The sequence below is a fragment of the Myxocyprinus asiaticus genome, chromosome 16, assembly GCF_019703515.2.
Source record: "Myxocyprinus asiaticus isolate MX2 ecotype Aquarium Trade chromosome 16, UBuf_Myxa_2, whole genome shotgun sequence".
Lineage (NCBI taxonomy): Eukaryota > Metazoa > Chordata > Actinopteri > Cypriniformes > Catostomidae > Myxocyprinus > Myxocyprinus asiaticus.
This window is the reverse complement of record NC_059359.1, coordinates 3,137,257-3,162,500: the sequence shown is the minus strand read 5'-3', so window position 1 is coordinate 3,162,500 and position 25,244 is coordinate 3,137,257. Positions and strand designations below refer to the sequence as shown.

The following is a 25,244-nucleotide window of genomic DNA, read 5'->3' as shown; positions in this document are numbered from 1 at the left end:
TTCTTTTTTTGACTTGTGATTTATGGCATTGATCAAATTCTTAACAATATGTATGACAGAAATCCCAGACAAGCTTAGTTTGTTCTCAGCATGTCACCAGTAGCTGTGTAATGCAATGTTTTTATATCACAATCCATCCGTCTAAATGAATTGGTGCCACGGCAAGGGTCAATCATTAATGTTTCAGAGTCGCTTCATTACTTATAAATGCTCGTCATGGGGACTGCCAAGTCAGACTGCCTGAAGAAGAAAGTAGTTAATGCAATAGGACTCGTTTGTGATATTTGTCAAGTCTAACTCACGTTAATTTGAACGGTGTTTGTTTCTGGTGTTGTTGTGTTGTCTCCAGTAGCGGTTTTAACCACTACGTAAACCAATTGTGTGGGGCCCCAGACGTCGGGGGCCCCCCACCCCGGTAGGAAAACTCAGCAAAAACCGCTTGAGGGGTGACATGTTGTTCTGGGTACATGCACGAATAAGCTGTTGTCAGCGCTCTTAAAGTGGTTCACGTTAGAGGTAGGCCGGGTTCGGGTCAGTTTTTTAAGTAGGACTTTGGAATCGTGTTTGTAATTTATGAAAAAATATACAGGACTTCCGAACTTGTTTCGCCCATGTGTTAGGGGCCGTTCACACCGAACGCATTTTTGCGTGTGTCTGCTCTGATTTTCTGATTTTCACATTTTTAGACACTGTGTCAAGTTAAAAAGAACTTCAGGTCTCAAAAACGCATGTCGAGACACCTGAGTTCTGTTTCATTCGTTGTGCTGCGTCTAGACTGTTTTTAGCGCAGGTGTCACAAAGATTTAACATTCTGAACAAGTTCAGGTTGCAAAGAGGTGACTGTTACAATGTTTAGCATTATTCCAGATTATTCCGCAGCAAGCAAAGTTTCAGCGCTTGATAAACGGCAATGTTTTTTTTCCTTCTGCTCTAGTGTGCTGAGGGGCTGCCGTGCCTTGTATGTTTACTATGACTGGTCAATGTTATGAATGTTGCCTACAGCGCTTACATAAAATACAGCCTTTTGCAACATGGTGAACAATATACTGCAGCATCAGAAAATAAGCTCCAGGTGAAAGTAAAGTAAATAAGACAGAAATATATTACTACTGTATACAACAAATCATCAAAGTAATAATAATAATACTGTATCATTCTGTATTATAATGAAAAACTGGACAATAATTAATAATTGTTAGGTTATAATAATAATAATAATAAATAACAACTGAATTCCAAAATGTTAGTGAGTGAAGTAGTAGGTTTAGCACACCCTGATCATAAAAAAAAAAGTGTTTTGTAAAAATATACAGTACTGTGCAAAAGTTTTAGGTACTTTTGAAAAATGTTGCATAGTGAGGATGTCTTCAAAAGTAATGACATAAATAGTTTTCATTTATCACTTCATGTCATACAAAGTCCAGTAAACATAAAAAAGCTAAATCAATATTCGGTGTGACCACCTTTGCCTTTAAAACAGCACCAATTCTCCTAGGTACACCTGGACACAGTTTTTCTTGGTTGTTGGCAGATAGGATGTTCCAAGCTTCTTGGAGAATTCGCCACAGTTCTTCTATCTATTTAGACTGTCTCAACTGCTTCTGTCTCTTTATGTAACCTCAGACTGACATGATGTTCAGTGGGGGCACTGTGGGGGCCATGACATCCGTTGCAGGGCTCCCTGTTCTTCTATCTATTTAGATTGTCTCAATTGCTTCTGTCACTTCATATAATCTCAGACTGACACAATGTACAGTGGGGGGCTCAGTGGGGGCAATGTCATCTGTTGTAGGGCTCCCTGTTCTTCTATTCTTTTCTATTTGCAAAAGTAATGTTTGGGAGTCTAAAATGTATATTTCCTATTGACACACTAAAGCTGAAGATATAAATAACCATCTTAATACAAATGCTTTTGTAAAACATCTTATGTGTCTTTGACTTTTGCACAGTACTCTGGCATATTACACAGGCATATCGGATGAAACTAGAGACATGGGGTGCAACGGTATGACATTCTCACGGTATGATATCAGTCACAATAATTACCACGGTATTACGGTATCACAGTATTGAGGTGCATTGATAATATTTTTGCAGTTTAATATTTATGAAATATGTCTGATAAACACACAGAGAAATATTTCAGTTAGAACCAGTTCTTAAACTTTATTTTGGATGTCTTCAACGTTAATCCTTTTTTCTTTCTAATTTGGAATGCCCAATTCTCAATGTGCTCTAAGTCCTCGTTGTGGCGTAGTGACTCACCTCAATCCGGGTGGCGGAGGACGAATCTCAGTTGCATCCACGCATCTTATCACGTGGCTTGTTGATCGCGTTACCGCAGAGATGTAGCGTGTGTGGAGGCTTCACGCTATTCTCCACAGCATCCATGCACAACTCACCACACGCCCCACCGAGAACGAGAACCGCATTATAGCGACCATGAGGAGGTTACCCCATGTGACTCTACCCTCCCTAGCAACCGGGCTGATTTGGTTGCTTAGGAGACCTGGCTGGAGTCACTCAGCATGCCCTGGATTCAAACTCGTGACTCCAGGGGTGGTAGTCAGCGTCTTTACTTGCTGAGATACCCAGGCACCAAAAGTTATTACTCTTAAAGTTAAAGTGTGTAATTTCTGCGCCACTAGAGCCACCAAACGGAATTGTGAAAAATAAACGTCTGTTTTCAAACAACATAGTTTATACACCCTTAATCTGCCTTTGGTCGAACTAACAGATATTCCCAGACCAAATTCACGGCATTGGTTGAGCCAATGTGAAATCAACATATGAACGGTATACTTTGTATATTGTGTCTGCAGCTGGAATAGGAGAAAGTATTTGAACATAAAAAAAAATTACACAAATCAGCATTGAAAAAACGTCCCTTAACGAAAATAAAAATAAAAATGTACGTTTGCAAAGTAACAAAAACTGAACTCATACTACAATTTTGCGTTAAAATATGAATGAAAACTCTGGGGGAAATTTGGGGAATTCACTAAACAATGCTGCTACGTCATGTATAGCAGCCAGTCATGTTTTCTGGCTGGTATGAAGATACTAGTTTTCTCGAGACCGGCTGTTCATTTGGGACCAGGATCTATATGACTCACAGCACTTACAAGCACATTTAGTTCACCTGTAATGAGATGAGCAGAACATATGCAGTGTCTCTGTGACTGAGTTGAATCTGCTTCTTCTCATTTGCATTTTTTGCTCGTTTACCCTCCACATTTTCATGCCAGATGTTTGTTTACCATTTTCCATCTGCAAGGCCAGAAATTTGACTGACTGATCCAATATCTAAGACTCACTCGATGGAAAAAAAGAATGGCTTGTTGGTTCCAGATGAAGTATTGTGTTTTGATATTTTAATTGCAGATTAATTGGAGACCAGGTCTGTCATATTTTCCATGGTTGGCATGTTTACACTGTAAGTCAAATTGAATGGAGCATTGTGCTTAGAATTATAACCTTTTGATGAGGACTGTGTTAAGGGTGGGCGTTATGACGCAGATCTTACAGCACGAAAACAGTAGATATCACACAATATAGAATTTCAATGAAGAAATGTGTTAAAGGGCCTATTTTTAGTTAATTTTGTGAATTAAATATTTTACAAATGAAAGGTACTTCATCTCATTTTATTATTTTCTCTTTTTATATGGGCCTTGATGGATGCAAGTCGAAAGACAAGATTCATAAGTCCCTGTATTCAAATGAGGCCTGTTGTTAAAAACTCTTATATTTGCATTTTTCTAATATAATATAGTATTTTTCCACCCATTACAAAGGATACTATCAGCATAACAGTTTGTGCAAAGTTGAATTTGCATTTAATGTTCCTTGTTATTCCAGCATGATTTGAGAATGGTCCAAAGGAGCATCTTGTGTGCTTCAACTGAAGCAAGAAATCAGAATTTTAACATTTTCCCCTTTGGTACTTGGACCCCCTATGATACATTCCAGAGCTTTGCATGTGTGTAAATGTCTGAAATCCAAGAACTAGATATACCGTAGGAATTGCACTGACTGAAGAGCCACATGTGTCACTTATTCATAATAATAGTGTGTTTTTGGACTCTAACATCGAGATTATGACTTTATTGTTTTTATGTGAATAATTGAAAGGTACATCTCTAGTTTCAACATTATTTGTACTTCAGACCTTTGTTTTGTTGGACAAGAAAAAATAGCTTCATACCATGTGACTCACATTTGCTTTTTGACCATTGAATATTGGTAAAATGAAAAACAATTTTTTTGTTTGTTTTTTTGGATGGAGCAACATTTAGAGCCTAATATCTTTGGGATTTAACCATATAGGGCTTCAAAAGTGAAGATGTAAAAAGAGAAGTTTATTCTGAACCCGAATCTAAAAGGATATTAAGATATCTTTAACACTTCTACAGTTACAGGCACTCCAACTTTGGAAAAACAACAACAAAAAAGTGTTTTTCCCCATTTTTGGACTCACATCATTGGCATTTAATGCAACAAGGGGTGCTGAAGTCAACTGATTTTAGTAATAGACTTGCCAATCTCTGTGTAAAAATAAAATAATGATGCTTTTGTCATTTTGATGCACTCTCTAAAAAATTATGAATTACTCTGTAAATTTTGATTCATGGCATTTAATATTTTGTCTTTCGTCATCATTTATGGTTAAATCAATTTTTTGATTCAGAGACTTCTGATTGAGGACACATGGAATGACCCTATAGCTCAATCTCTTGTGGGTGGGTCAACCATTTCAAGGTGTATACTGTCACATCGTCCAGCCTGTATTTTAGAGGCAGTGCACTGCAGATAGGAGTGAGATGCCCTTAAAATGAAGTCTTCTGGCAGGCTTCTCCCATTAGGACACTCCCTGCAGGCTACCATGTGTTTGACTGCAGTTCATTGCCTGGCGACAAGAACATTCTGTAGACTTCTATAAGCCCTTGAGAGGGTTCTGTGTAAATATACAGCCGTGATCATTACTTATCAGCCATTTCTAGTGGCTGTGAGCTGAATTGGTGTGTCTGGACTGAAGATAGAGGTGGAGGAGTTCAAATGTAGTTCTAGATAGAATCTTGAATCTTTTCAATACAGAAAATAAAGAAAATCTGCAGTTCTACAAGTTAAGCTCAATCGACAGCATTTGCGTCATTATGTTGATTACCACAAAAAATAATTCGACTTTGAAATGGTGTGTATTTGAATGTTTATGGACTGGCCCCATTCACTTCCATTGTAAGTGCCTCAGTTTGTTAGGAACCCAGATTTTTTGAGTCAATAATTGTTTTGTGGTAATCAACATTATTCCACAATTGACTGAGCTTGTACTGAACCCCCTCCAGTACAAAATATCTAAACATCCTCAAAAAAAAATTGACTGGAGAAGCAAATCTGCATAATATATTAACTTTTTAATATATTAATATATTAATCATTATTATTTTTTAAGAAAGCATAATTCTGGCAATATTTGGTGAGGTTTGTGCTTTAAGTAAACACAATTTAGCAATTGGGAAGAGGCTTGGTGTCATGCCCTTCAATATAACACCAGGCCTCTCTTGCCTTATTGCTTGAATTTCAAACAAAACACTTACAAAAGTCTACAATTAAACATAAAGGACATTTTTGAGATTTTACCAGAGATGCACACATTGTCTTACTGGCATCAGAAACTGGCTAAACCAAGACTGGCCATTTGTCAGTGAAGAATAGCCTGTTCATGTTGTTGTACAGGTCAGAGCAAACAACACCCTATACGTGATACCGAAAGCCTTTCATTAGAATTGCCTACATTTGCTTTAGCTCACACTCTTCCTGTTTTGGTATTGTGTCGTGTTCTGAGGAAACAGTGGGTGACCATTAATAACAAGCGCCAGATTGAAAATTGAGTAGAAACTTGAGGGCTATGTTTGAAAAGCCCCTTGAACTGATGTAGAGGTGGGCAATCATAATAATGCGATTTATTGTGGCATGAGTGATTTAATCACAGTAAAATTACTGTATACTTGGTGAACATGCTTATTTTAGTTTGTCTAAAAATAATGACGAATTGCACTGATGCTTTTGTTCTGCGAAGATGTTCGTTTGGTGATATTTCTCCTCTTCTTGCACTTACCTGAAATTCTTGACATTGGAGAACTCGGCGAGTGTAGGAGCGTTGATGATTGGTTCAAAATAATCGTTGGTGTAGTTTGGTCGTGATGTTATTGATTAATTTATTTTCCTCAAAGAACTAATTTTAAAATGGCTCTGCAGACTTTCACTATTATAAAAAGTGTTACAAATGAAATGCACATCTCTTTTTATTGGAACTTGATGGAGGCAAACCAAAAAATCTGGCATCAGTGCAAAAACAGCCTCACATTAGTTAAAAACTAAAGACTCAAAATGGTAAAACTAATATTGTTAAATGGGTAGTTAAGACTCTAATCTCTGATTAAATGAGACACTTTCGAAGTTGCTGTAAAATAGTCGATATATACATACAGTAGTTGAATTATAAATAAATGTGGCAAGTTGCAATGATTCTCAACTCTTTTTCGCATTGTACCTATTAACACCCCTATATCAATCCTTGTCTTGACTTCTTGACCTCCCACTATCTTCGCATAACTCCATATTTCATTGTCACCTCACATAAATATAACGTTAAGCAGCCCTGTCCACTAATAGCCACACGGATGTGCCACGGTATAAATGGTATTGCAGAATCTCGACCAGTTTAGACATATCTACTCTGCACGTCAAACCTTTTTGCTTAATGGGTACTTTAATATTCTAGACATGTCAATTTCTTGTGGCTCACCACAGTAGTCATAATCACTTTGCAATTATGGGCTGTCTGATCTATTCTCTCTAACAGCTGCAACATATTGCTCTCCAAAGCGGCTTGTATGTGGCAGGAAAATGCGTATGCACACATTTAAATGTGCACAGGAACTGTCTGTAGCACAGAGTTAGATAAGATGCAAAGATAAGGCAATTTTCTGCATCTGTCATAGTGCTCAGTACAGTAGATTAACATTTATAAGATGCACGAGATGTAGAAACTGTTTTCTAGTGTTGTATCCAACTTTTGGTTAGTTTTGATTACTATTTGTAAGCAGCATTTTGTTTTTGCAGTGATGGGCACTGATCCTGACATTGGGCCTAAAGCTGCAGGCATGTTTACCTTTGCAAGACGAAATTCCATGTAAGAAGAAGGCTTGTGTGGATGTTAAGTGTGTGTGAAACCAGCAAAAAAACTATTTGCAAAGCAACCTCTTTTTTATGCTGCACTTTATACTCTGGGAGATTTAAGTTAAAATGAAATCCTTGTCCGTTGTGAATATTCAGTGTAGCTGTGTAAGAAGCACCACCCACACAGACGTCACTGCCAAACCAAGCAACTTCCTGTTGGTCATGCACCTGTCAAAGTTCACCAGTCTTGAACTAAACGTGAAGTCCATCCGGAAGTCCATTGCACAGTTTAACGATCATGCGGATTCCCATTGAAAGAATAATAATAATAATAATAATAATTCCTTACATTGATATAGTGCTTTTCTAGGCACTCAAAGCGCTTTACATAGTATAGGGGGACTCTCCTTAACCACCACCAGTGTGCAGCATCCACCTGGATGATGCGACGGCAGCCATAGTGTGCCAGTACGCTCACCACACACCAGCTATTGGTGGAGAGGAGAGTGTAGAGTGATACAGCCAATAAATGGATGGGGATTATTAGGAGGCCATGATTGAGAAGGGCCTATGGGGGAAATTTGGCTACTGTATTTGGCCTGTGGAATTTCGCCATGCAAAGGTAAATGTGACTGCGCCTTAACAATTTGAAACAAATTAAACATTTACAAAACAGTTTTCAGGGGCCTGGGTAGCTCAGCGAGTATTGATGCTGACTATCACCCCTGGAGTCGCGAGTTCGAATCCAGGGTGTGCTGAGTGACTCCAGCCAGGTCTCCTAAGCAACCAAATTGGCCCTGTTGCTAGGGAGGGTAGAGTCACATGGGGTAACCTCCTCGTGGTCATGATTAGTGGTTCTTGCTCTCAATGGGGCATGTGGTAAGTTGTGTGTGGATCGTGGAGAGTAGCATGAGCCTCCACATGCTGTGAGTCTCCGCGGTGTCATGCACAACGAGTCACGTGATAAGATGCACGAATTGACAGTCTCAGAAGCGGAGGCAACTGAGACTTGTCCTCCGCCACCCGGATTGAGGTGAGTAACCGCGCCACCACGAGGACCTACTAAGTAGTGGGAATTGGGCATTCCAAATTGGGGAGAAAAGGGGATACATTTAAAAAAAAAAAACAAATGGCCTGTCCTCAACCACCATGATTTCATCATGATTTTTTTTGACAACATTAACTAAGATTAATAAGTGCTGTAAAATTATTGTCCTTGTTAGTTCATGTAAACTAATGTAGTTAAGTAATGTTAACAAATACAACCATATTTGAAGGTGTTACTCTTATTTTATTATATTGAAATACTGTTTATTATAATAACACTGAAAATCTTGTGAGGATATGTATCTTTAACTACACGCTGTCATATGCACTAATCCAACTTGCATTTCAAACATTGCTTTCAAAACGTTTGCATAACACTGAACACGTTGGCATGCACGATCTACGCCGATTATGCTTAATAAGTCAACACAACCTATGTGGTCATGTAAGCGACTGAAACGGTTTTCCTTTATCAAAGTAAGGTCATAAATGGTTTAAGCAAAAAGTATTGACACGTGTCGATTTTTGCACTTTACCCCGATTTCATATTGCAGGTTAACACCTTTACCTCCATTCTTACCGGCTTCTCCAATGTGCGCAAGTGTTGTGCGCATGGCTATGTACGTGTTGACGTCAAGAGCAGAGAATAATCTGATGATTTAAAGGTGCACTCAGTAATTTTTTCCTCATTAAAAAGTTTAACTCCTAAAGACATGAATTGTGTTTTTGCAATACATAGGAAATCATGAGCACTCACATTACAATGAAGACTCCAGTCATATCAGTAACTTTATCAAAGCTGTTTTATTCTACATGGAGAGGGTCTGCATATGGGGGTTGCCATGTTAGAATCACATGACCAGCCGAATACTTCTCGCTAAATCTCAGTAACCGTCCTGTTATTTGACACTTTCCCTCACTGATTAAAGTAGTCATGGCTGACTGTGAATACTACATTTCTACAATGGCATCTGAAACTGAAAACTTTTGATTTTAAATGATGCTGCATCCAAGCCACTAGGTGTCAGTACGTTAACATGGTTTCATACGTTGTAGGATTTTTTGAATAAGCGGATTTTTGGTAGTTATCAGCGTATTGGTTTGCATGTAAAGGTACTCACTGTAAAAATCATGATGACCTGCGGTTCAGTGACCGAGTGAGTCATCCGACCCCATTCAATGAAGAGAGTTGTCAGACCGATTCAGTCCATTGATTGAGGTGTTTAGTTCATTCTGATTCTCCAATCAGCTTGACTGATCCATTGAAATAAACCGTACCAATTGAGCAATTGGTTCACAAATTGGACAGCATTTTGTGCTGCATGTTTCTTTTTGATTACTTGCAGTCAGCTTAGAAAGTTGTGTTGACCATATATTGTCAATGTATTATTTTGCAGTCTCTCGTCACGTATAGTTTACAAACTCATTACTCAGTGAAAAAATGACTTGTTATATGTAGAATAAAAATGTTGCTTGAGGGCTTGATAACTTTCAGCTTGTTAATTCATAACTGGTTCAAACTAGTCTTGCAAGAATTTTTAAAAGATTAGGCACTCTCTGTGTGTCAAAACAGATGCAGCCTGGCACAAGATTAGGTAATCTGACACAATACTTTTGGAAACTGCAGTTTATTGGGTTTCAGTACCAAGAGTCTCAAACAGGTATAATGTGTTTTTTTACTCTAACTGGCTTTTAGGTAAATCAGCACTGTCTCGGTCTGTTGGCAGTTTTATCCGTGCTGTATCATATTGCTAATTTCCCTTCTTTGAGTCTTACAGGTTTATCAAGTTTTGATTTATTTGATCAAATCCTCCAAACCTTTGATTACAATTTGTTCTTTATATCTAAACTTGACACCCTTTATGTTTGTTGTTGCCATGGATCAATATTTAATGAGTAATCCATTATTTTGTAGAGCGGGGTCGCAAATCTACAGGTCAGAAAATATCTTAGAATGGTGGCAATGTCATTATTTTATTCGTAAACAGAGATAGGTAGGTCTATTACCAAAATCACTTGACTTCAGTACTCCTTGTTGCATTAAATGCCATTGGTGTGAGTCCGAAAATGGGGAAAAACACTTCTTTTGTGTTGTTTTTTCCAAAGTTGGAGTGTCTATAACTCCAGAAGTATTAAAGATATCTTAATATCCATTAATAATCTGGTTCTGCACAAACTTTTATTTTTGTATCTTCATTTTTAAGGCCCTATATGGTAAAAACCCAGAGATATAGGGCTCTCAATGTAGCTCCGTGCATAAATTGTACAATTTTTCCCATTTTCAATGGTCGAAAACCAAATGTGTGTTACATTGTATCCAACAAAACAAAGGTCTGTAGTACAAATAATGTTGAAACTAGAAATGTACCTTTATTTATTCACACAAAAATAATAAAGTCAAAATCTCCCTTTTTTAAAGAGTCCAGAAATACACTATTGTTAAGAATAAGCGACAACTGGGCTCTTCAGTTAGTGCAATACCTCGGCTATATCTATTTCTTGGATTTCAGAGATTTACATCTGCAAAGCTCACCAGTAAACAAATTATCAAAAACAAAATTTTGAACAGGAGACCTCTTAGCAAAACAGCCTGTTTACAGTCATTTCAAGCATCAGAGAGATGGTGAAAAATGAAAAACATTGTCATGAAAAACAAAATTATGACTGTTTTGTGCAGGAAACCTTGATTAACATTCTAAGTGCACTTCAGGGAAACAATAGCATGCCACAGAAGTGTAGAAAATGGCTCATTTTAATTTTCATTTTAAAGACACTTCGGGCTCAAATATTAAAAAAAAATCTGAAGTCAGTTATGATATTTAGATCACAGCTTCATTTTTGTAGAAGTGAGATGTTGACATTTGTTATGTGCTAATGAGCAGGTTTTAATTGGATGTGCTCGATGTGTGTTGGCACATTGAACGCAGGTAACATGTTGACTCTATCAGGCCTCACACTGTTTTCTTGCCTTGCATCATGTGCCAACATGCCCAAATGCCTTAGAAAGCATATGACCCTGGCATCAGCCAATGGGCTTATAATAATTCACAGCCTCTCTTGTGGGCACATTGTTGGGTGTTTGAGGGGCATCACAGGCAGGGTGCCAATGTGAAGGTTAAATTATCTCATAATAGCTAAGCGCTTATGAATGCTATTTTGCTGAGCTGCTGTCAGTCCAGTGTCTTTTATATAACACTGTTTGACTAAAATTTTACATTATGATATGAGTACCAGTGATTTTATGTCATGCAGGGGTGTATATTTCGCAAGTACAACCCCCCCATTATTTAAACCATGATCAATGGAAACATGAAAATGCTTCACGATGCAACCCCGCCAATGTTCGTCAAATCTACGCCCTTGATGTCATGGCAATATGATATATTTTTGCCAGAAATGCAATGAGAAAATAGTATACAGTATATGTGTAGATTTGGCTGTTTTCACCTTGTCCCAGACCCAGACTTTCAAAATTAAACTATACAGATTCATTATACAAATTATAACATGTTTAAAACTATGATAATCTGAACAAAGGGTTACAAATAAACCATTTCAAGATTTATTATGTGAAAAATGATTTCTATACATTTTTCAAAAATTAAGACTTACAGTTGTGGCGTCAGTTCCAGCACACCAAACAATTTCGCCCCTAAAAAAGTTTTTATTTATTTATTTTTATTTTTGCTAAAAACAAAACCAACTTTTACCATTCTGAGGTGGTAAGCTGGTCTCCCAGCCTGGCGTAGTGGGTTTGACTAGTCTGTAGTAATGGTTTTAGAAGAGTTTTGGGCATTTGTCAACCAGTTAAGACTGGAGACTAGCCAGCCGACCAGCTAAACACCAGTTTGTCCAGGATGGAAGACTTGCTAAAACTAGTTAAGAATAGCAAACCATCATAAGCTGGTTTAGGCTGTTCTCCCAAAGCATTGAAATTAACACACCTATGAAAAGGCTGATATATCCAAACCTGTGAGTGCACAATCAGTTGAATTTTGGCAACCGTAAACAACAGGGAACACACTTGGTTGTGTTTGATGATGGAAGTTTGCCCTGCAGCTGAAAAAGACTTTCAGGTGGCATAATGGACCGCTGAAGCCAATATCGAGAGATCTATTACTTGTCATACATCCTTTCAGGCTTGAAGAGATGTTAATTCAGCAGCTCATCTCCTGGTACTGTTGTCTGCTGACACTTGATGTCATGACTCACAAACAGAGCTGCTGGCGTAGATAATTGTAATGACTTATTGGAGTCGAAATGAAATAAAGACAATATCAAGATTTAAAGTAATGGCTCAACCAAAAATGAAAATAATTTTCTCCTACCAATCCTTAACATCTCATGGAGTTTTTTTTTTTGCAACTGTTGCTTTTGACTTGCTCACTGGAAGCGATATATTTCGATATATCGTGTGACAAAAAAATGACGAACCCGATCGTGGCATAACTCGAAATTTATACATTTGCAACATTGTTTTCTGTCCATGTGATCATAAATGAAATTACGCGTCAAACATCATAATCTCTCTATCTCTTGATTTTACCACTACTGCGCTTTTTTTCTACTGTTTACAGAGTTCACAGAAGGTCCTTAAAGTGCTTGAATTTAGCTTTTAGAACTTTAAGTACTGGAATACCTGGAAAATTGAGATTAAAGCAGATCGTTTCCTCCGTGTAATGTGTGTCCATCAAAGATGAGGTGACCCACTTTTATTGAATAATGCATCTTAATATCCTTTCTGTTCGTTACAGTCAGATAAAAAAGTAAAACGAAATGTTAATTTTAATCTCACGCAGCATGGATGTGCTAAAGAAACCGAGAGATTCTTGTTGATGTTCGCTGAACTGGAACGCTGTGAGGCGCTTGTTGAACTCTTAAAGTGACAGTAACCTTTTTAGCAATTTGAATGTAAACTCAATGTTATTACTTGTAAATTGTACACATTATTTCAAACAGTGATAGCTCATATCATTATTATATATTCCATTTCATGATATAATATTAATCAATTTAATGTAGAATTTTTTTCTTTTTACAAAGTTAAAATGTGATTCTAATAATGATGACAAACAAATTATTCAAAGATTTTTTTTTAAATCAGTTCTACTGCTTGTTCTGCTCTTGATCAGCATGAACATAGCCCACTATTTTTGAAAGCTTATTTGTTTGTTATCTTTTCTTTTAGAGAAACGTAAATGAGCAACTCTTACTATTTAAACTTTGAGCATTTCTATTGTATATTAAAGAACTTTATTTTGAAATTATAATGAGCATTTTGCTCAAAAAAATTTTTTTTCAGAGAATAAAGCATTTTCTGTAATATTTTGTCATTTAAGTGTTATTATATCGAATTGAGATTATATTGAATCGTGAACCTCATATCGTACATCGAACCGAATCGTGAGAGAACCATATTGTCCCATCCCTAATTTTAAGGTACGTTTAGCCATGTATCGGCCAGTTATTGACCAAATTAAAACCATCGGCATATCGGTTCTGTGCATGAAAACGCTGATATGAAAAACAGTAGGTTTATTTATAATTAATTAGTAACACACATTCACTCTGTGAATTTAAATGCACAGTCTAGAAATAATAGTAGCCAGAATATCTTGAAAGGTTGGCACTCCTAAGAACATGTAATATAAAATTTTTATTCTGTCTCATTCTCACGTTAATATGAAAGCGGCACTTACCTATAGGCCATACAAAACGCTTTGAAACCAGCAGACTCTGACTTTTGAAATATCGTTATGATATCCATTAATGTTGCACAACTGATTGAATTAACATCGCAATATGACCTTGCGCCATTACTAAACCTTAAAAGGCTGCGTTTCTGCATTCAGCACTGCATTCAGCACTGTGTTAGAAAGCGGCGCCCTCTAGCGGTATGGATGTCATTATCCATTGTCCATTATACCACTATAATACAGAATTTATTAAGGGGTTTTGTTTCTTTGGTTTAAACTTTATTTTTCCAAGATGTGGTTGACATTTCCATGGACTTGCCTAACATACTATATGCATAGTATGAATTTGTAATGTTCTATCATATAAAGTGCATAGCCTACAAGAAGTACTGAAGAACCTTTTTTTTTCCATCGGTATTGGCCAAAACATTTTCATATTGGTGCATCCCTACTTTTCAGAGCACATAGTTTCAAAGCAGCTTTACAAAAAATGTTGTTATGTCTTAAAGTCCTCATAGTGGTACGGAAATTTTACCCTTCACATTTAAAGAAATCTTACATATCACTGAAATCAACCCAATGGAAAGTGTTGATGAAGTGTTTGTAAGGGTGTGTATATGTGTATAGTTTGAGCATGCGACCTTTAACTCTCCTTATGTCTCTTGTGGTATCTACTGTGTCATGCTGTGTGACTTTCCACGAGTTACACCGCCATGTGTTTACTTCCTCAATACATTGCTTTCATTATAAAACAGAGGAGAAAAAAACAACTCCAAAATGTGTAGCCTATTAAGAAAAACTTTGTTAACTAGTATACTGGATAATGCAGCAGCAAAATTAACAGTAATTCCGGTGGAAAATAAGCCAGTTTTCTTTGCTCATTTTTTGCACACGAATTCAGATCTCCTTTTTGTTCTCTTTAGTTGTAATAGGATATCAGTCTACTTTTCATTCACACAGTAATTTTTTGGAAACCCAGGAACGCATGACTGTTCATGTTTCGACGTCAAACATTGAATAACCCAATGATTTCAAATCGCATGTACAGATCTGATGATTTCTTACGTTGTTCAGATTTTTTGCACTCAAGCATGTTGTTCTTCTCTCTCACAGGGTTCCATTTGATTCCACAAATGCCCAGTATTGTGCCGGAGAGCTGTCTGCTCATCGTGGTGGGTCTGTTGATCGGCGGTCTTATGAAGTTACTGGGTGATGTCTCAATAGTGCTCGAATCCAAGATCTTTTTCTTCTATCTGTTGCCACCCATCATTCTGGACGCTGGCTACTTCCTGCCCATACGGGCCTTCACGGAGAACCTGGGCACCATCCTCATGTTCGCAGTGGTGGGAACGCTGTGGAATACCTTTTTCATTGGTGGTTTTCTGTACGGGGTGTGCCAGCTCGAAGGTGTTCACCTGGCGCAAGTGGACCTCCTGTCCTGCTTGCTGTTCGGGTCCATCGTCTCGGCTGTCGATCCGGTGGCCGTTCTGGCCGTGTTTGAAGAGATCCACATCAACGAATTGCTCCACATTCTGGTGTTTGGAGAGTCATTACTCAATGACGCTGTCACTGTGGTGAGTACATGAAGCCTAATGCTGTGTACACTGGAGTAATAATTTTCTTAATCAGTATTTTTGTCTTGTTTTCCAGTAGAAATATCTAAACATCCTTAAACAAGCTAAATGAATTCTTGTTTTAAGCATAAATCTTAACAGAATTTAATCAGGTTTATACTTAAAGAATTTTGCGTCCTGTAAATGCACTTCTTTTATATATTGAGTATATACTGTATATATGTAACTGTATATAGGCCAGCAAAAGTCCTGGGCTGTTATTTAGTCCCAGTCCATCCTGCTCAAATGATGTATTGCAAAATCTTAAAGACTTCACTGAGCATGTGCATCAATCAAACAGGCACAACAAAAAAAAAGTGTAAACATTATGACTAAAATGTGCATTATGATAAAATATTTGTTGTTGTACGTCAAATTTAGGATGAAATTTCACTCTATTTAATTGAAACTCTACAAAAATTCAATAAATTATATTTTTTGAAAATCAGTAAATTGATTGAAATCATAAGACTTAATTTTTTTTTACCCATTTTTAATATTTTCACATTTAAATTTCATTAAAAATATATTTGTTTTATTAATGTAATTAATTTTTTACATTAAAAGATTAATCAATTCAGTTTGATATAAATTTATGAAATTCAAAATGCCTAAATCTTAAAAATATGCTAAAATACTTTTTTAAATGCTAAAAAAAATAGGGCTGTCAATCGATTAAAATTTTTTATCGAATTAATTAAATTGTATGCCGATTAATTAATCGAATTAATCGCATAAATATTTGCTGAGAAAGCCCCTCAAAAAACAATAATTTAGTATATGATTAAATAATTATAAATAGTTATATTTAAATTATATATATAATAACATTTTATAATACAGATATTAAAATGCATTACATTATTTTGGCACACAAGTTAAGCATTAAAAAAGATGATACAAAAAGTGGCTTTAGAATTCAATATATTGTATATTTGCATATAATTGAACATAAGCCAATCATTGGCCTACAGTTCACAGCAATCCATTTTGGAGTTGAATTTGTCAATCAGTTTGAGATTTATTATGAGGGCTTGTTTAAGGACACGTCAATGTACACCTGCGTCAGGCAGACGCTTTTGGAGTGTCTTGGTTGCGTCGCGTCATAAACACAGTTTTTGGGCCACTGTGTCTAGTTAAATGAAGTTTGAAACTTAGAAAAACATGTCTTAAGATCCCTGCATTCGGATTTGTGCTCCATCAAGCTGTGTTTGTACGCAAGAATGTGTTCTTGTGTTGTCAGCTCTCGGTAAGTGTGGTTTGCTCTCTGTATAAGCTGCTCATTGCCTATACAGCGAGTTTCGCTTACTGCCCCCTGGAGAAAACAGGTGGTACTACAAGCTTGAATTGCTCAGATGGAAGGAATCTTCCTTGTTACGTTCCAGGGACATGATTAATTGCGTTATCGCACTGAGATAGCACATTAAATAGACAGCCCTAATAAAATATTACAGAAACGTGCTACTATTTACAGATGAAAGAATGCAGAATGCAAACATTTGACCTCTTATCAGTCACCACTTAGATTGTGGTTTTAGTGTTTGTTTTTTTTGTTTTGTTTTTTGACTTCATGTATAATTTTTTAATTTCAGTTGTCCTGATGCTTCTAAAATGTGGGTAAATACTTTTTTTTTTTTTATGTGAAAAGGTAAATGTAATTTAAAGGTAATATTTACATTTTCAAATGTTTTTGCACATGCAATGTATAGCATACAATCATTTTTTAGTTTTTTTTGTTTTTTAAATAATAAAAAACTGAATTTTTCAATAAATTCATTAGTTTAAGCCTGAGTTAATAAGGTACATTTTCTGGATTTTTATTTTTAGTAATACCATCCCAATAAGGAGCTTTAATTTAGCAAAAGCATTCTGTTTTGATAGACTGTGTTGAATTCTGATGCTCAGTTCTTGTTCTTCTCTCTGTAGGTTCTCTATCATCTGTTTGAGGAGTTCAGTAGTGTGGGTACCATCACTGTCATTGATGCATTACTGGGTATCGTGTGCTTCCTGGTCGTGTCGTTGGGTGGTATCGTGGTGGGTGCCATCTATGGCATCCTGGCGGCCTTCACGTCACGGTTCACCTCGCACACTCGCGTCATCGAGCCTCTGTTTGTCTTCGTCTACAGCTACATGGCGTACCTTTCCGCAGAGGTGTTCCACCTGTCCGGTATCATGGCGTAAGTTGCACAACTTCCTGTATTGCTTTATCCATGTGAATAGAGAACACAATTTTGCTTTCTTAAAACACCTTCCTGGTTTTATTTTGCATGATTCATCGATGCATGTTGTTCTAATTTAATTATTTTTTTCTTTTCATCAAAATGCATAAATTGCTCCACCTCTGAAACGACTTTCCTTTTCGGCTGACATCACGAATCCCTCTTTACTTTTCAACCCCTCCCCTCAAACTCACCCTATGCCCAATTTTCATTTCACAATGACTTTTAATGTCTCGGAGAATGTGCGTTAACCACTAGACTAAGCCTCCGATATATCTTTCATAAAAGCTAAAAAATATTGTGATAATTTCAGTTCCGCTTTGCTTTAGTGGTGGTGGCGTAGTGGACTAAAGCACATAACTGGTAATCAGAAGGTTGCCGGTTTGATCCCCACAGTCACCACCATTGTGTCCTTGAGCAAGGCACTTAACTCCAGGTTGCTCCGGTGGGATTGTCCCTGTAATAAGTGGATTTGTATAAAAGCGTCTGCCAATGTTAGCTTTAAAAACACTTTGTAAGGGACTCTGTGGAACTGCAGAATAACTTTTGTACCTGACTAAATTATAAAATCAATAAACAGCGAGATGAATCCGGGGCACCAAAACATCCAGTGATTTAACATCTTGTCTTGACAGCTCATGGACACCATAAGACGCAATGTGATCTATAGCGTTAGCTGCAGGAAAAGGTGTTTGGATTCACTGCGTCTCTGAGTTTCTGTGCTCATGAATCAAAGCCTGTCAGAGCTCACTAAGTACTTTAGCACTGAAGGGCTCTCAGTTATGACTTGTTGACAGTAAAGTCGATAATAAAAAGAGTCTGCAGCTCTGAGAGGCCTAGGGACGGAGAGGTAGTATACAACATTGTCTTAACTAACTGAGACCCGAGTGTGACTGCTGTGTGCATTTTCCATTTCCCTTTTTGATTTGTAACTAGTAGCACCTAATAAACATGCAAAAAAAAAAAAAAATCAATAGCAAATAGTTTTCTTAAAAATTGATGGCAACATACAGTATGTGGACAGCGGGACTGTGATCATCCAATCACTGCCAACCATGTTAAAATAAAATTACACATTATAAATTCTGAATCTATGTACTGATTATCATTGTCACATGTCTGTCAAACATGTTGAGTGATCCAAACATCATCTGCAGCCTGAAACTGAACTTTTGATCAGATATTAGGAGTGAATGCACTTAACTGCATAGAGAGCTATAGGATGCTCCCTTGCTCCCTATTTAGTGATTGACTTAACCTCCAGTGTGCTGTCTGTCTGCACTGGTCTCAGAACAGTTTGAAATGCACCTTATTTTCATCCTAACTCCATATAAAGCCTCTGAAAGCAACATTTTTCATTTTTTGGATGAACCCTTTTATTGTCAATGTGATAATGCACAGTAAATATAGGATTTCTAAGGAAAGAATGTGCTAAAGTACACATTAGTGTACATTCTGTTTAGCAGCATGGCGTTTTATGATAAATTACTAAAAGTTTAAAAATGGCATATCGGATGAAACTAGAGACTCCAATCTTTTGACTCAAACAGGTTTCAATGTAAAAACAGAATAAGGTTTCTTATAGATGTAGTTTTAATGGTGTTTCTCACAAAGACAAACTCCGCTGTGGTCAGCGCCATGTTGTTTTGTCACATAACTCAGAACGTTGAAAGTTTAACCCTTTACTGCCAACACAGACACACAACACAGAGTGTCCTGAACTGAGATTGTTGGTTTAAATAATTTTAAATTATGTGTTGTGTATAGCAAAGCCAACGTGGGGTTGCACAAGATTAAGGCTCAAAAAATGGTCATGGCCGTTCAGCGTAACACTGCCCTACAAAGGTGAAACCCAGTAACTACTCTGACACTGTCTTCAAATGTTTTAGTTTTAGCCAAATGTGTTGTTTATACATGCATGGCAATGCTCAGATATACAGTGAAAACAACTGTACATTTGCCTTGATTGTCTGAATCCTCAATCATATTGAATTTAAATTTGTCAAGGAGACATGCATGGGTGTCAACACTTGAAACACGAAGCTTAAAGGGATAGTTCACCCAAAAATGAAAATTCAGTCATTGTTTACTCACTCCTGTGTTGTTATAACCCTATATGACTTTCTTTCTATTTCTGAACACAAAGGGAGAAATTGTGATAAAATGTTGTGCTCAGTGATGTCATACAATGGCAGTTTATGGTGACCACCTCTTCAAGCTTCAAAAGAACACAAAAGTATAATTCAGAAGTCTAGTAAATTATTCCATGAGACTCATGATTGTTATGAAGGCATACGGTTTGGTGCAATACAAACCGAAATCTAATGTATTATTTAGTGAAAATGTTCACTGACCGTTGATCTCCTGTGCATGTTCATGATAGGGCATGAGAGCAACAATTCACACAGCCCCCTCGGGACATTGGGGTGATCAAGCGAAAACTCATTTTGTTTATCTAACAACAGGTCTGCCACAGCAATAGTGACAACAGAACACAACACAGATGCACACAAAACAGAGAACAGAACTTACTAAACATGTCTGAAGAGTTTGTATTCGAAGAATTGATGCATTTCTATGCCCAGCCTTCTAAATCAAATTAAGCCTATTTTTTATGACCATTGAGATTATTGGCATTGTAACATTTATTTATTTTATTTTTAATATAGCACATTTCATACATTCATAGATCAAAGTGCTTTACATAGAAATGATAAAGAAAAGGAAAAATAAAAATACATAAAAGTCCATTTTAAAGTTGTTTAAGTAGGGATGCAACGATATTAAAGTGTTTGGCCGATACGATTTTTACAAAAAAACTATCGGCCAATAATAGTACCAATATTTTGCCATAGATCACTGTTTTACTTAGGAATGTTTAAAAATGTATAAAGAGGTACAAAAGCTTTTTTTTATTAAATTTACTGTATATCTAATTTCCGATAAAAATCTGCTGGTTTCAAAGTGTTTTGGATGGTTTCCCTCATCATGTATAGGTAAGTGCTGCTTTCACAACTGTCACATCTGTTTGTGGCTTTTTTCGCATTAAAATAAAAATTAAATATTGCTTGTTCTTAGCAGTGCCAACCCTTCTACATATTGTGGCTATTATTATTTCTGGATTGTGCATTTGAATTCACAGAGTTTTACTAATTAATTATAAATCAAGTATCGTTTTTTTCATATCTGCGTTTTCATGCTTATTACCGATATGCTGATGGTTTTAATTTGGTCAATAATTGGCCGATAAATATCTGCTGCGATATATTGGTGCATCCCTACTATTTTAGAACAAGTAAAATAGAGAATAAAATGTAAGAATCAGAATAAAAAAAATAAGATAATGCAATTATTTAAATTGTAAGGCATCTTGGTAGTATTTGGTGATAGTAACTAAAGAGTTCACAATACAACAGTAGAAGAGTAGAAATGTTAGAAACTGTTTTGCTTACACTTTATCATTTATAATGCTGTCGAATGAGGTTTTCGTATTTCAATTCACTGTAATAAGCAATTCTCATCCACAGGTTCTGCCGTTTTTGATCACGTTACTTTTGTTTTACACTGAACTGCAAATAAAAGATGCGTTGCAATTTCATTCCAGTCCACATAAGAATAATATGCATTCAATTTCTACCAATTTATTAGGACATCTTAACTGAAAAACTAAGCTTTTTATGGAAATCTCTAATTAACAGTATTTTCTTTGTCCAGTCTGATCGCGTGTGGTGCTGTCATGCGTCCGTATGTGGAGGCCAACATCTCCCACAAGTCCCACACCACCATCAAGTACTTCTTGAAAATGTGGAGCAGCGTGAGCGACACGCTCATCTTCATATTCCTGGGCATGTCGACGGTGGCCGGGGATCATGAATGGAACTGGACCTTTGTCATCATGACTGTCATTCTCTGCTTGGTTGCCCGTGTTCTGGGTAAGTGAAGAGATACGTGAAAAGATGATGTGTAACATTTAACATGACATTCTGAAATAGATTGAAAGGGAATAATTCACTTGACTATTAAAGGAATAGTTAGTCCAAAATGAATGTTTTGTCACCATTTACTCACTCTTATGGTACTTCATCAAAATGGTAGCTGAAAATGTAACCATTTATATTTTCAGAATTATAAGGATTATTACATTAGCTAAAGTTGTGGCAGTTCAGTTTCTTCAGAAATTTGTTAGAATTCTGTATGTTCTTAGAGTGCATTAAAACAATGCTATTTAGCAAAATGCTAAAAATGCATAAACAATTTATTACTATTATAATTATATAATTTATCCCAACAAAACGTGGAAAAATGCAGATAATCGTGGTCAAGAAATGTTAATGGAACCGAACTTGAATGTAAATAAAAACCAGTTTGGAATTTTTAACCCTAATAAAATGGAACTTCATGAGAGTAACTTGTAGAACAAGCTGCTTATGAATTGAATTACGGTATTAATAATTACTCTGCTTAATTAATAAAAAAAAGATTATATCCTTTTAATGCCTTATAAAGGTACGAATGTTGGCATGCATAACAATGCTTGTTTAATTGAGCATTTTCCATTTCCTCCAAAGGTGTCATCGGCTTGACCTTCATCATCAACAAGTTCCGTATCGTGAACCTGACCACTAAGGATCAGTTTATCATAGCGTACGGTGGTTTGAGAGGAGCGATCGCCTTCTCGCTGTGCTACCTCCTCGACCCTGTTCTCTTTCCCAGGAAAAACATGTTCCTCACTGCCATCATCACCGTCATCTTCTTCACTGTGTTTGTGCAGGTTAGTGTCCAGCAGAACCACATATTCCCACTTTCAGGACATTGAGAATATCAGCCTGTCTTTGTATCCACAATTGAATGATAGAAGACTATCTCCACCCGCACTGGAATTAATATATTAAATAATACAATTATATTATTATGAAAAGCATTTTCTTCACGTGGATAAATGGAGCATTATTGTGTACAACACAAAGGCAATAGAGAGCGGTTTCGAAAAGGCATTCTAGTGTGGATGAAAAGGGAAAACGTATTAGCTTGGACGTGGTCCTCTTCGGAATTATACAGAATGAATTCAAGTTATTTAACTATCATGACTGCTGTTCAAATTCTATTGAGATTCAGTTAAATTTTGCTGTATTATTTTGCAGAATAAACTTAAAGATGCGTTCAGTAAATTTGATTTTCTTTGTTTGTGTTGCGCTGACATGTTGCGGTGTAGATGCGGCATCACGCAAAAACAAAAATGCGCTGTTCACAGTGAGCCGTGGGTCATTTATTCCACAAGTGAAGGCTTTTGAGTACAAGTCATTATTGAGATGTAGCGATTCGGCTAATATTTGAAACATAATTTTCATTATTTATGGTTGACCGATATGGGTATTTCAATGGCCGATACCGATATCTAGAGAGCAGCATGGCCGATATAAATGCTGATAAACAGAATACAGTTTAACAACAGCAACTCAGATGTACGCAAAATGTATAAAGTGAAACAAACTTATTTTATGGAATATTTCCTCAAATTTCCGATAATCATAAAATGGCCAAATATCGGCCGATATATCGGTCTATCACTATTACCATTTCTTTCTGTTTAAAAGCTCAACGGTTAGCAAAAATATTACAGAGCGTACCTTTAAAAAGGATTGTTTATTTGGTTTTGGTTTGGCCCTGAAATATTATTCCGATGCAGTGGACTCTATGCTATTTGTGAGAGCTGTAGAAGCCCTGATGCGACTGTAGCTTTCTGCCGCTCTGAGATATGCATGAACTGCTGCAAATGGCTTTGGTGAAAGTAGCCCACTTTTGTGAATGATTCATATCATAATGTGAAGCTTTCTGCTTTGTGGAAGTATTGCAAAATACAGAGCAGGACCCGCAGGGAATTCTGTGTACAGTACACAACTGATCGAGAGATACCAAACTTACAATGTTTATATTACAATACAGCTTGTTATTTGGTCATATGGGTGTGTATTGGAGTTATGTTGGTGTGTCTGAGAGGTTTACATCAGTAGTTCTCAACTGGTTATGCTTCAGCACCCAGATTTTACATCGGTAAATAATTTTTTCATTACCATGAAATGCATAGACCCAATAATATGCTAAATTATTTACATGACACTGGCTTTTTGCTGCCTAAATGTCTCTTAAATTTACATGGTTTCATGCACTCGACAGGCAATAATATAGAGTTTGATTGGACGATAACAGCAGATATGGGAAGTGTTTTCTCCTCCCTTTTAAAAGTTCATAAGCCTATTGATTTTGCAATCCTAACTATGCATGATTACATACATGAGTGTTTCCATTTTATTATGTACATTTAGCTTAGTTTTTTTCTCCCCTGCTGTCCACGACCCTATCAGAATACACTGGAGAAATTATCCAATCTCCTTATGATGGTGTGCGATACAGTAAATCCCTGGTGTTTCAATTCTTCAGGAGAGATTGCGTTTATCACTATAGGCTCTAGTCTATTGGCAAGACAACATTGGCGGGCAATTAGGATTTCTGTGAGAGAATTTATTACAATGGAAACTTCCAGATGTACCAAAGAGCTGTCGATCTTTGTGGATGCCGCATTAAGAGTAACTGATTTTGCACTATCGTCCAGAGGTGTTGACATGAGGTGTCAGGTTCAAATACTGACTCTACTGCACATATCTGAATAAGGACATCTGAAAGGGTTTCAGACTGTGAGTTTTGTGTTTACCTGTTTGTGTCCTGTGTTTGAAATGAAAATGTGATTATATCTCATGATGTGAGGCGTTTATGTTGTTGTATGATAGCTATACAGTGGCCCCAAAAAGGATTTTGACACTTAAGCCACATTCCTTAATTCCATTCCTTTAGATGGCACTTTCCACAAATAGGGCCTCAAACTCTTAAAGGGCCATTTGACAAATTAAAATGAGAAAAAATGAGAATATATAGCTCAGTAGGTTTGTAAAAGAGCTGTAAAGTGCGCCATAACTGTCCAAATACTTTCTGGGGCTGCTGCATTTTGGTGTAGATCTATTTCCAGTGGTGTCGCTGCACAGAGTTCGAGATGTTCACAGGAAGTGGCAGGTGTAGACAGTTTTGCAGTGTCAGTGGTGACACTGCAGCGTCTGACCTTGGAGCAAAATCTCACCATCTAGAACAAATGTAAATGTAAAAGATGCTGCAGTGCTTTGTCACGTCCCACATGTCTATTCTTAATGATTGCTCAGCATAGGATGAAACATGGTGTTATCGACTAGTGACTGCACACTATATATGAAAGCTCACTCCTCAGGGACAACAGCTGCTGTCCCACTGTGAGTAAACATGATTGCTACCCGAGTCATGACCTGAAATGCTTTTAGTGATCTGGAGGTTTTGGTCTGTTGGTGCGTTGATGACTGATTTATTCATCTAACCTCATTCTAAGAGCCTGTTTTACACTGTATGCGTAAGCTAAACCCATACCTATAGTGCAGCAATAAACTGCTTCAATCATCTGGATTCAG

At 36.8% G+C, this 25,244-nt stretch overlaps 1 protein-coding gene across 1 annotated transcript in view; it reads left to right on the top strand.

Moving 5' to 3' along the window:
- LOC127454291 (sodium/hydrogen exchanger 1-like) overlaps nucleotides 1–25,244 on the top strand; it is a 44,288-nt gene that overhangs the window by 4,985 nt on the left and 14,059 nt on the right. The window contains exons 2-5 of the mRNA XM_051721388.1: nucleotides 15,039–15,499; nucleotides 17,465–17,715; nucleotides 21,472–21,689; nucleotides 22,326–22,528. Coding sequence (XP_051577348.1) covers nucleotides 15,039–15,499; nucleotides 17,465–17,715; nucleotides 21,472–21,689; nucleotides 22,326–22,528 — 1,133 coding nt within the window. The remainder of the gene's footprint in view (nucleotides 1–15,038; nucleotides 15,500–17,464; nucleotides 17,716–21,471; nucleotides 21,690–22,325; nucleotides 22,529–25,244) is intronic.